The 12,972-nt window shown below is 44.0% G+C and overlaps 1 protein-coding gene across 2 annotated transcripts in view; it reads right to left on the reverse strand.

The window, feature by feature from the left end:
• Positions 1–12,955, reverse strand: part of LOC120980319 (pre-mRNA-processing factor 39-like) — a 93,937-nt gene extending 80,982 nt beyond the window's left edge. For both annotated transcript variants that reach the window (XM_040409353.1, XM_040409352.1), the window contains exons 1-2: positions 12,885–12,955; positions 9,604–9,806 (exon numbers count right to left, since the gene is read on the reverse strand). In XM_040409353.1, the coding sequence (XP_040265287.1) occupies positions 9,604–9,806; positions 12,885–12,924 (243 nt within the window). In that variant the 5' untranslated portion in view covers positions 12,925–12,955. The remainder of the gene's footprint in view (positions 1–9,603; positions 9,807–12,884) is intronic.
• Between the last annotated feature and the right edge of the window lie 17 nt (positions 12,956–12,972).

A 12,972-nucleotide genomic window follows, 5' to 3' on the forward strand; every position in this document is an offset into this window, starting at 1 on the left:
GATAATGTGGGGGTAGAGGAGTAGAGGAATGTGGCATCCTCTTCTCCCTCACTGGCAGACTCCGTATCGGAGGCAAGGATGGTGTATATCTCTTCAGCCGAGTATACTCATTGGGACGGATGGGCCATTTTTTTATTGTGTTGTTACCTCTGAAATGTGTAAAAATGTGTATGTTGTGTTTTCAGATGTGAAGGGGCTTGTAATACATTTGAAATTAAATTAAAAAAAGAAAAGAGAAAAAAGTATTTTCTGCACAAAAATAAATTGCAGGGCAAACTATATAACTAACTACAGTTTTTTTTTCACACAAAAAATAAATAAAAAATGTGCAGATGTAAATAAGCACACTACTGATCAGTGCTCCGCAGCACATACACATGCACACAGACCGTGTGTGCGTGCAAAAACTGTAGTATAAAAATTCACTACAGTGTTAAAAAACTGAACACTGGCTAAAAATGAACTTATATATATATATATATAGATAGATAGATAGATAGAACTCTATATATATTTATATAAAGCCCTAACTACTTTTGAACCCAAAAAAAGGAAAAATTGCCCAAAAAAAAATAAACGCAAAGAATAATCCCCAGGTGCTGATAAGGCAGGTATGCACTGAACAGCACTTGGCGGTCACAGCTCGCACGCAGAAAAGGTGGTGCAGAGGTGGAAAGGAGGTGCAGAGGTGGTTTAGGGATCTGGAACAGCTGCAAATAAAAATAAAAATCTGTGCAGCTATTCCAGATGTTCTTCTTTCAGCAGGAAAAGTTGAAATCAACAGTGGTAGTGCACCACAAGTCCCAGCAAGCCAACAAGCAGCGCAGAAAAGCACAGAACCTCTCTGCATACAGTCACCAGCTAGAATGGCTGCATGCAGGGAGGTTCAGCCCTTTCCTGTGCAGCTATAGCGCTGCCATTAGCTGGAGCGTTGTTCCAGCCAATTGCAGCGCTGGCAGGCGACACCAAACACTGGTGTCCCCTGCCTGACCTCGGAGGAAACAGGTGCTGATTGGTTCAGCACCGGTCACCTCCCCCTGATCCCCCACCTCCCCGACCCGCAGCTCCATACTGCTTCCGGCGCTGCGAGATGCCAGTCTTCATTGACCGGCCACTCGCAGCGCTTGGAGCTACAGGGGGGAGGTGCTGCACCATGCTGCCCTTACCTAGCATGGATGCCTGCCGGTAAGAGCAGCCATGGTGCCCCGATTCCCCCGCGATTCCCTCCCAGCACCCGGCGGACCTTGCGCCGTACATGTAAGTCACTGGTCCTTAAGGGGTTAATGGCTTGTCAGCAATAATAAAATCCTGAAGAATATCTTCAATCCAAATGTCTGCCTTACGTGCATGCTATTAATACATCATATTTCAGCTTAACGTTATACACAGCATAAACTTACACAGATGATGCCACAACCTAGAACCCAATAGCGAGGCTTGGTAGCACACACGGCTGGTTCCAGCCATATACTGAACCAATAAATGCAAACTTACAAAAAAACAATTTTACAGATACCACTCTTAACAACAAATCCCAACGAATCCTGACAAATCTTATCGAGTCCTAATGGTTCCATCAATAGTGAGAATAACACTACAAACTCCAGTATGAAAAAAGCCAAAGTCTTGTTACATTCATGTACATGTAAATATGCTATAATAAAATACAATAATAAATAATATGACCCTTTCCTATGCAGTTTTAAGAAAAATATATTACTTACCGGTAATTTCCTTTTCATGAATCCTCCATAACGGCATTACCATGAGAGATGGTAGTGACAGGAAGAATACATTTGACCCTCCTCCAGCTCCTCCTCAGTGTCTTTCTGGACCAACAGCCCTCACCGATAAGTAATATAGTTTTTTCCCTTTCATCCTCCATGACGGCATTACCATGAGATATACCAGAATTTTTGATGTTTAGGGTTGGACTAAAGCCTGCAAAACCTTCCTACCAAAAGCCAGATCTTTACTGGTATTAGTATCAGCTCTGTAATGTTTAAAGGGGTTCTGCACTTTGTTTAAACTGATGATCTATCCTCTGGATGGGGGCGTGGCCGAGCCAGCATGGAGTGAGGAAGCAGGATTGCAGTGCTCCTACAAAATCCTGTGAAATATCCTTTATACACCTGGCATAATCGGGGTTTTTTGAGCGCATTCACTATATGTTGGACCCCTTCATACTTGGGGACACTCTGCCCGGAGCTGGATTGCTGAGTTTTGGCTGTGGTGCTGTGGATGCAGACGGATTGAGGGAGAGGAGCAGAGGGACGCAAACTGAGGAGAGTGTGGAGTGAGGCCGGGACACGATCCGCCACAAGGTACACAGTGCAGGTACGGTTTGCTGAAAGTTGCTAACAACTTACCTTGGACTGCTGCCGATACCTGCTGGAATCTTGAGCCGAAGACCGATGCGGGAAGAAGCCGCGCGGTGGGCGCCATCTTGCCGTTAAGTGTATGTGCAGCGGCGCTCCTCTCTGCCCCAGCAAACGGAGTGGATCGGCGAAACGCTCTGTATCTCCCTACTTCCACTATTATCCTGAAGTCCTGCAGTGGTAATCCTGTTAGGAGTCCTTATATATGAAAGCTGCAGAGTTCACCACAGTTTATATGAAAGTTTAATGGTGGTGCTGGTGTACTTAACCCCCTCCCCCCTGAGGAATGTAAAGATAACTGGCAGTCTACTTGGCTGTGTGGCAGGACTTGCTGAATTTAATAAAGCCTTATCTTGATTTGCTGCATGAGTGACAAACCCCAGCAGATCTTTAAAGTGTCTGTGGACTATTTCTATGGGCCGCAAAACTTCTTCTGTGGCTCCATCATCTGTTAAACGATTCATGGACGCCATGAGTCAAACTGAACAGGAAAGTGAGGGGTCTCCTGTCCCTGGTTCCTCTGCTGAAGCCTCTCAAATTATGAAAGCTATAGCTGCCTGTCAAGCTGCTCTTACATCAAAGATAGACCATCTACAGTCTGACCTTAGCTGTTTGCGACACGATTTTGACAAAATACGTGAAAGAACATCTGCAGTGGAGCAAAGAGTGAGTGATGTGGAAGATGCGTCCAGAGCAGCTGGAAATGACACCAGGCAGCTGCTGCAACAGGTACAGATGCTGCAAGCCAGGGCGGAGGACGCTGAGAACCGCAATAGACGTAACAACGTCCGTATCCTGGGCTTACCGGAGCGAGCAGAAGGGTCTACCCCAGAAAGTTTTGCGGAACAGCTCATAAAAGAAGTGTTACATCCCATCTCACTTTCCAGTTGCTTTCTTATAGAAAGGGCACATCGGATTCCAACCAGGCCCTTACCGCCGGGATCCCTTCTAGACCTTTCATCATGAAGATCCTGAACTACAGGGACAGAGACGCTATTTTGCTAGCTGCTCGGCAGAAGGGGAATGTCAGCTATGAGAATGTCCGTTTGTCCTTTTACCCGGACTTTACTGCAGAGGTCCAGAAGAAAAGGAAGCAGTTTACTGAGGTCCGAGCGCGGCTGAGGGACAAAAATGTGAAATATGCCATGATCTACCCTTCTCGCTTGAGGGTGCAAGATGGTGAAACAGTCCGTTTTTTTAGTACTCCTGAAGAGGCTACTGAATGGATTGAAAGAAATCTAAATGCAAGGCCTCACCGCTGATGGTCTATACTATAGTGTTGGCAGCTGAAGCAATTTAAATGTTAAATTGTTTTGCTGACAAGATGGTTGGGGGAGGGGGGGGGAGTATCTGGTTTAAATGCACCATTATTACTCCTGTTAGATTCCCTGTTCTTTGACTTTGTCTATTGATCAGATGTTTAACCCCATATTGTTATGCTGGGTGGCAACACCCTGTATGACTATGCACTGTTGTGGGTAGACGTATATAGTTGCTTCCTATCACCAACGTACCTATATGGTATATATGTTCTAATGAGTTAGGGTAGGTTATCGTACCCAGGAGTTGCTAGTTTGGGGTGTCAGGCTCAACCATGTTAGGAAGGTTTGGGCAGGGTGGGTTAGGGAGGTTGGGAATGGGTGGGTTGGAGAGGGTTTCTCTGTTGAGGGGTTCTTTGATGTGGATTGTATGTGTGCGTGAATGTGCCTTCATTGGTCGGAAACTATGGAGATGTTATCTTTGGAAGAATAAATGGCGGTAATTAAGCTACTTTCGTGGAATGTTCGGGGTCTGAATGATAAGATTAAACGGTCTTTAGTGTTCAATTATCTGAAGAGGTATAACCCTGACATAATGTTATTGCAAGAAACGCACCTGCAGGGCCAGAAAGTACTAGCTTTGCGGCGCCCATGGATAGGCCCCACATATCATGCGGTTTACTCAAACCACGCTAGAGGTGTGTCTATTTTAATTGCTAAAAGTCTTCCATTTCAAATACTATCTGTGCAGCTAGACCCTTATGGTAGGTATGTGATTTTACATGCTTGTGTCAGAGGCCTGCAGTACCTATTTGTGGGACTATATATTCCTCCGCCATTCCGCAGAGAGGTCCTAGACTTAATTACAGCTAAAATAGAAGGGTTCCCCAGGCCTCACACAACAATGTCCTATCACATTGGGCTAATACTTATGATTTAGTAGAGGCGTGGCGCTATTTCCACCCCACAGATGCGCAATTCTCTTGCTATTCAGCTTCTACTGGCTCACTCTCTCGTATAGATCTGGCCTTTGTCAGCAGAGACTTATCCCCCTATATCAAGTCTAGTGATTATCTACCGAGAGGAGTTTCAGACCATGCCCCCCTCCTTCTGATACTGTCACAGCCGCTGGCTTCGACTGATAAGCAGTGGCGGTTAAACCCTATGTGGCTCGAGGTATTACCTGTGGTGAGCGAGAGTCTAGATGCAATGGGGGACTACTGGGCAGAAAATGAAGGGTCTACGAATCCTCTGGTAGAATGGGATGCTTTCAAATCAGTAATGAGAGGGGCATTGATTGCTGCTATTGCAACTCATAGAAAGGAACTGAATATCAAACGGATAAAACTAGAGACGGAACTAGCTGATAATGAGAGGTTATATATACTAGATCCGTGCCCTGAGAAGCAGACTTTGTGGCTTGAGGCGCAGCGTAGGTTTACTTTGCATTTAACTGAATATACTGAGAAGAAACTTTTAAATCAGAGGCAAACTATTTTTTCAGATGGTGATAAGTGTGGCAGGGCCTTGGCGTACTTGACTAGATCTGAGACACAGCAAACGGTGGTGGCGGGAGTTCTGAATGACCAAGGGATCTTATTGAGGTAGCCCAGAGATGTCTGCCGACAGTTTGCCTCCTATTATGAGACATTGTATGCCCCCAAGATCACGTGTACTTCGGAGGAAATTGTCAATTTCTTAGCAGGTATTAATATTCCTTCTTTGGACAGAGATGACAGGGGAGCCCTGGCGGCAGACATATCTGACCTGGAGATTGAAACGGCCATTAGTTCCTTAGCAACCAAGAAAACCCCGGGACCCGATGGATTTCCTGCTGAATGGTATAAGCGATTTTCTAAAGACCTGGTTAGTAGATTTGGGAAGCTGTTGAGGTATGCACTGGAAAGTGGTTCTTTGCCACCGTCCTTTCTGGAGGCAACGATAGTAGTGATTCACAAGTCGGGGAAACCATCTGACCAGTGTAGCTCTTATCGACCTATCTCACTTCTGAATCTTGACGTCAAAATCTTTGCGAAGGTACTGGCGTTAAGATTGCGGGGGGTAATTCTCTCCTTGGTTGGGGTAGATCAATCAGGTTTTATGCCAGGGAAAACCACAGATATTAATTTAAGGCGATTGTTCACTAATCTTCAGGTCAAACATGATAACAGAGGTATGAGGGCTCTTGCGTCCTTAGACAATGAAAAATCATTTGATTCAGTAGAATGGGAATTTATGTGGGCAGTACTGACTCAAATGGGCTTTCCGGAGAAATTTTTGTGCTGGTTACAAATGCTTTATAGATCCCCTTCGGCGAGAGTCAGGGTGAATGGGTACACATCGGACTCCTTCCCCTTGGGTAGAGGCACTAGACAGGGCTGCCCTCTCTCCCCCCTGTTATTTGCATTAATTATGGAACCTTTGTCGATACTCATATCCTCTAATTCAGGTATAGAAGGCTGGGAAATAGCTGGAATATCAGAAAAGCTTTCATTATATGCTGATGACATGCTGGTTTACCTAGCAGATTCAGGGAAATCCTTGGATACCCTTTTAGGTGTTGTTGATCAATTTGGGGGTTTCTCGGGTCTCCGTGTGAACTGGGCTAAGTCTAGTCTATGTCTGGTTGATGATGTTGACCCAGCTCGCATTTCGGTGAACAATAAGCTTCAGATTGTGGAGCAATTTACATATTTGGGGATTATTGTTCATAAAGAAGTAGCAAAATTTTATGATTTGAATGTTGCTCCTACAATGCAATCCATTACTCGAAAGCTAGAGGCTTGGGAAAACCTTCCTTTAACTCTGATTGGGCGTATCAATGTGGTAAAAATGATTCTTCTCCCAAAATTGCTATACTTATATAGGGCTGCCCCAGTGTTACTCCCCAAGAGACATTTTGCTACTTTGGATAGAATAATCGCTCCCTTTCTATGGAATAAGTCTTCTCCCAGAATAGCGAGATCCACCCTCCAGGCGTCTTACCTGCGGGGGGGTCTTGCCTTGCCAAACCTGTACATGTACTATGTAGCGGTGCAGCTGAGCTATGTGGCGTGGTGGGTACGGGCTGACTCAGGTAACCCGGCGGTAGTGTTGGAGGCAGCTTTATTGGGGTCCTATGAGGCACTTACGAACTTGGCGTATAGGAGGGGGGCTAGGTCTACAATACACTACACCCAATCGATGGCTGCTGCAGTACAGATGTGGGTCAAATGGGGTCAGAAATGTAACCCTGATGAGAATGATATTACTTGGTCGCCATATTTGCCTTTGTGGAGAAACAGAGTGCTTCCGGAGCTGTTCTCATTACTGGAGTTTGAATTTTGGCCTCAGAGGGGGGTGCGCTACCTTACCCAACTATATGATAAGGGCCTATTTAAAACCTTTAATAGTTTGAAACAGGAGTTTAATTTGCCCCAGCGTTGTTTGTATAGATATCTTCAACTCAGGCATGCCTGTCAGGCTCAGTTTGGTAGAGAACCTTTAAAGCTGGAGTGTGTTACAGTTGAGGCAGCGATTAGGAGGGTTCCGTTGGTCAAACCAGTGTCGACCCTGTATGCGTCGTTGATGGCGTTGCAGGACTCCCCCCTAGACAGGGCATTTGTTAGGTGGAAAAGGGACATTGAAGGTTTGGAAGATGTTCATGTTAAAGAATCTAGCTGTACATGGAGATCTACAGTGGTAAGTGCTAGGGATCAGTTGATTCAAGTTAAATGGCTTCATAGGATTTATTATACTCCTGTGAGACTATTTAAAATGGGTAAATTGCCGAACCCTCATTGTACAAGATGTGGACATGAAAACGGTTGTCTTATACACATGGTTTGGCAGTGTCCGATTATTCATGGCTTCTGGGAAGAGATCCATAAATATTTTAATGACAAACTAGGCTTTCCTAACGTCTGTACTGAACTCTCTAGTCTGTTGGGAGTAGCCAACGAGATTGTTCCAATTTGATTGAACGAGATTGTTCAAATTTGGCAGGAAGCTGTATAGAATACTCTTATATTATGCTAGGAAAACTATCCTTCTCAACTGGAAACGTCCTAAGAATCCTACTGTGCAACAATGGGTACATCTAGTTAATGCTGATCTTGAATTATACAAGTTTGTGTATGAGAGAAGAGGGACCCCTGATCGCTTCATGAAGATATGGGACCCCTGGATTGGAGCCCAGACTCTAGTACCATAGATGACTGAAAGACTGTTCTGACCAATGAAGGCGTGTGTGAATGTGTGTGTGTGTGTGCGCAGTACTTTTAATCTTCCTTAGGATTGATATGTTGGGTACTGTTCATCCTGAAAGTGATATCTTTTTCTTCTGTCCCAAACTTGGGTCATGAGGAACTGTTATGATTGATCCCATGTATTTGATTTGTACTGGACTCAATTGATGATTGTCTGTATTTGATGTGTTTGTTATGCTTTTTGCTAAATTAATAAATAAAAAGATACTATTAAAAAAATCTATCCTCTGGATAGATCATCATCATCTGATCGGCGGGAACGGAGCTTAGCCACGCCCAGGCCAGTGATACTAGTCGTGACGTCACTGGGCCAGCGGTAAACAGTGAGAAGGCAACGGCACTGCTGGAGCACCGCTGCTTTCTCAAACAGCTGATGGGCGGGGGTCTCGGGTGTCGGATCCCCGCCAATAAGAAGCTGATGATCTATCCAGAGGATAGATAATCAGTTTAAACAAAGTGCAGAACCCCTTTAATAAACGTATGTGGACTTGTCCACGTTGCAGCTTTGCAGATCTGCTCGATGGATGCGTTTGCTCTTTCAGCCCAAGATGTTGAGATAGATCTCGTAGAGTGGGCTCTAAGAGTTTTGGGCGGAACTTCGCCTGACAGTTTGTAGGCTTCAGAAATTGCAATTTTTATCCACCTCACCAAGGAACTTTCTTTTTGTAGTTTTTTGACCTTTGTTTGCCCCTAGAAATTGTACAAATAAATAATTTGATTTCCTAAATGTCCTGGTAGCTTCTAGATAGATAAGAATGGCCATTCTCACATCTAATTTATGAAATTTCTCTTCTTCTGATTTGCACAAAACAAGGGAACAATAATCTCCTCCTGCCTGTGAAAATTGGGTACAACCTTTGGTAAGAAAGTTTCATCCAATCTGAACACGATTCTGTCTGGAAAAACTGTAAAGAAAGGTTTGACTATCTTCAGGGCCTGAATCGCACTTACTCTGCGTGCGGAAGTAATAACCACTAAAAATAATGTCTTGACAGAGAGATAACTTAGAGAGGCCCCAGCCAGTGGCTTGAAGGGAGAAACGGTCAACCCTGACAAGACTAAGTTCAGATCCCAAGAAAGATACAATTGGTCTTAGGGTAGGCCTCAATCTATCTGCCCCTTTGAGAAAATGGATAATCCATGGATGATCCGCAATTTTTTTTATCGAAAACTGAACCTAATACAGAGACATGAACTCTTAAGGTATTAGGTCGTAACCCTTTTTCAAACCTAGTACTGTCTGAATGGAATAGACAAAATCTCTTCCAAACCTTGGAATAAATGTTTGAGGTTACTTCCTTTTTGCTGGCTGCCATGGTATTTATTATAGCATCCGACAGGCCCTTGGATTTTAATGTTAAAAAGCCTCCTCTGTCTGCCTTCACAGGCGCGGTCTCATAGCATTTGCCATGAGAAAAAAACTTGTCTCCCACCTGGAAGGGACAGGAATACACTGAAGAGGAGCAGGAGGAGGGTCAAATTTATTCTTCCTGTCCCTACCTGGTTGGAGGCGGGTCATCTCTCATGGTAATGGCGTCATAGAGGATGAAAAGGAAAAGAGGATCCAAGTTGCTTGGAGTGAGTATCACGCATACCATAGCCCTGTGATGCCCACCAATGTCTAGAATGATGGCGTCACATGGCTGCTTCAACACCCCCCCCCTACCCCCTCACCATGACAGATTTTCTTTAGAGAGGAGAGTTTAATTATTGTCTTACCTCTTTCTCTGAATATGCTACAAGTTTAGTCCATGCAGTGAAGTTACTGGGTTTGGTTACAGCTGCTTTCCAGTAACTTCTGAATGCTGGGGGCATTCCAACCATATCTGAATCTTTGGTTTCATCTTCATCACTTCCTGAACAGTCCTCAGTGGTGAGGACATCACAATCCTGGGAAGACTGGCCAGAAGAAAACAGGGACCCTGTAAATAGAAGAAGAGTGTGTGTGTGTCAAACTGTGGTCAACAGACAAGCACTGAGATTAACTCCTTCAACCCCGGGCCTGTTTTCACCTTCCTGCCCAGGCCATCTTTTGCAAATCTGACATTTGGAACAGTTTTACTTATCCAAGCCATTCTGAGACTGTTTTCTCGTGACATATTGTACTTCATGATAGTCATAAACTTAAGTCAATATATTTCACCTTTATTTGTGAAAAAATCCCAAATTTACCAAAATTTTTTACATTTCAATTTCTCTTTTATAATAGATAGTGATACCTCATATAATAGTTATTACTTTACATTTCCCATATGTCTACTTCATGTTTGGATCATTTATAAAATGACATTTTACTTTTTGGGGACGTTAGAAGGCTTAGGCCGAGTTCACACGAACGTGTGTGACCCGTGCCCGTGCTGCGGCCCGCAAATAGCGGGCCGCAATGCACGATCGCAAGCCGTAGGTCAGCCGCATTGGATCGCGGACCCATTCACTTTAATGGGTCCGCGATCCGCCTGTTCCGCTAAAAGATAGGACATGTCCTATCTTTTTGCAGAACGGAAGTACGGGACGTAACCCCACGAAAGCACTCCGTAGTGCTTCCGAGGGGTCCCGTCCGGCCGCTCCGCGATTCCGGATTTGAGGACCCATTGAAGTGAATGGGTCCGCATCCGAGATGCAGAATGCACACGGAACTGTGGCCGTGTATTGCGGCCTGCGATTCGTGTGAACTAGGCCTTAGAAGTTTGGAAGCAAATCTTTCCAAAACCTACTTTTTAAGGACCAGTTCAGGTCTGAAGTCACTTTGTGAGGCTTACATAATAGAAACCGCCCAAAAACGACCCCATTTTAGAAACTACACCCCTCAAGGTATTCAAAACTGATTTTACAAACTTTGTTAACCCTTTAGGTGTTCCACAAAAATTAATAGAAAATGGAGATGAAATGTCAGAATTTCACTTTTATGGCAGATTTTACATTTTAATCAATTTTTTCCAGTAGCAAAGCAAGGATTAACAGCAATATTAATTACCCTGATTCTGCGGTTTACATAAACACCTCACATGTGATCGTAACCTGCTGTATGGGCACACGGCAGGGCGCAGTAGGAAAGGAACGCCATATGATTTTTGGAAGGCAGATTTAGCTGAACTGGTTTTTAGATGCCATGTCCCATTTGAAGACCCCCCTCATACACCCCTACAGTAGAAACTCAAAAAGGTGACCACATTTTGGATACTACGGGATAAGGTGCCAGTTTTGTTGGTACTATTTTGGGGTACATAATTTTTAATTGCTCTATATTATGTTTTTTTATGAGGCAAGGTAACCAAAAAATTAGATTTTTTTTGGCACCGTTTTTATTTTTTACAACATTCATCTGACAGGTTAGATCATGTGCTATTTTTGTAGAGCAGGTTGTTACGGACGCAATGATAAATATGTCTACTTTCTATGATGTTTGTTTTAGTTTTCATAATAAAGCGTTTTTGAACACAAATATTTGGTTTTTCTATCTCCATTTTCTGAACGCCCTATTTGTTTTATTTCTTTGCCGATCGTCTTGTGCAGGGGCTTGTTTTTTGCAGGAAGAGTTGATGTTTTTATTGGTACCATTACTGGGTACATATGATTTTTTGATCATTTATTATTACACTTTATGGGGCAAAGGGACCAAAAAATTGGTTGTTTTGGCGCAGTTTTTATTTATTTATTTTTACAGCGTTTACCTGAGGGATTAGGTCATGTGACTTTTTTATAGATCAGATCGTTACGGACTTGGCAATACCTAATATGTCAACTTTTTCTTATTTATTTAAGTTTTACACAATAAAAGCATTTTTTAATTTAATTGATTGTTACTATTTTGGGGGGTATATGCCTTTTTGATCGCTTGGTGTTGCAATTTTTGTGATGTAAGGTGACAAAAATAGTTTTTTTTTCCTCAGGATAGGTCATCAATATCAGATCGGTGGAGGTCCAACATGAAGAGAAGACATGCGCCATCTCCTGTCTACATAGCGAGCAGGGAGAGAGACAGGAGCTGGCACGTTTCATCCCGTCATACAGCTGATCGTGGGGGCGTCAGACCCCGGCCCATCTGATATTGATGACCTATCCTGAGGGTAGGTTATCAATATTAAAAGCCTAGAAAACCCCTTTAATTATTAATCTGGTATGCAATAATCATATGATGAAATAGAATTTACTGTTCAAAGGCTGAACACGAGGAACCCTCTGGTCACAGTCACCATAACCTGCTGTAGGAACATGTTCACATTCACTGCACAACCACAATAATCAGAAAACAATAAAGCAATGTACCTAGCAGTAGAACAAATCGAGCAGCTGCCTATGGATGAATAAACACATCATCCCATTTTCACTTCCATGGTCCAGGTGACATCACTGCAGCAATGAGGTGCGGTACTGACCCCGCCGATCTGAGCACTACAGCAGCCTCATCACTGCAGGGGTGCAACCAAGATAAGTTGGACCCTGGGGAGGGGAATGGGGGTTAAAAATGGTCCCGAATGTTATTGTAGCAGAAAAATAGCTGCTACGGACACCTGGACTCAGGAAGGGGCCCAGGAGGAGGACAAAGGGATTTCTTTTCAGGGCCCAGGGAGGACAGTGCCCCTAATCCTAGCACTGATATTACTCCGTGAGCCTGCGCTGCACTACATCCTGGCTGCGCACAGCTTCAAGGCGCATTTACTAAGGAACTTTTAGGCGTAAAATGGTCACAAATTCCCATTTTTAACGCGCATTCAAAAATTTGACGTGGGGCCCAGTCAGTTCTAGTGACGCCACTGATTATAGAGAGAGAGAAAGACTTCATTCATAAATTCACGAATGTCAGAATATTTTTATAAGGCTGGAAAAACATCTTAAACAAAGGAAACATTTCCCTGACACATCAGGATTCCTTCCAGCAGATGGAGTATAATAGATATCATGCAGAAGGACTTCACCCCTGGCTCCCCCGGTCTGACAGCAGCCGGCACTGGGGATGATTGCTCTGAGGCTCCATCACACATTTACATTCCAATCATCACCTGCAGAAAACCCGGGCAGAAACCTCCGGCGATCCGCCATCTTCCCAGCGTGACGTCACTTGCACAGCGCCGCTAGGTCGCCGGCTGA

Source organism: Bufo bufo, chromosome 10 (assembly GCF_905171765.1).
Source record: "Bufo bufo chromosome 10, aBufBuf1.1, whole genome shotgun sequence".
In the NCBI taxonomy this organism is placed as follows: Eukaryota; Metazoa; Chordata; class Amphibia; order Anura; family Bufonidae; genus Bufo; species Bufo bufo.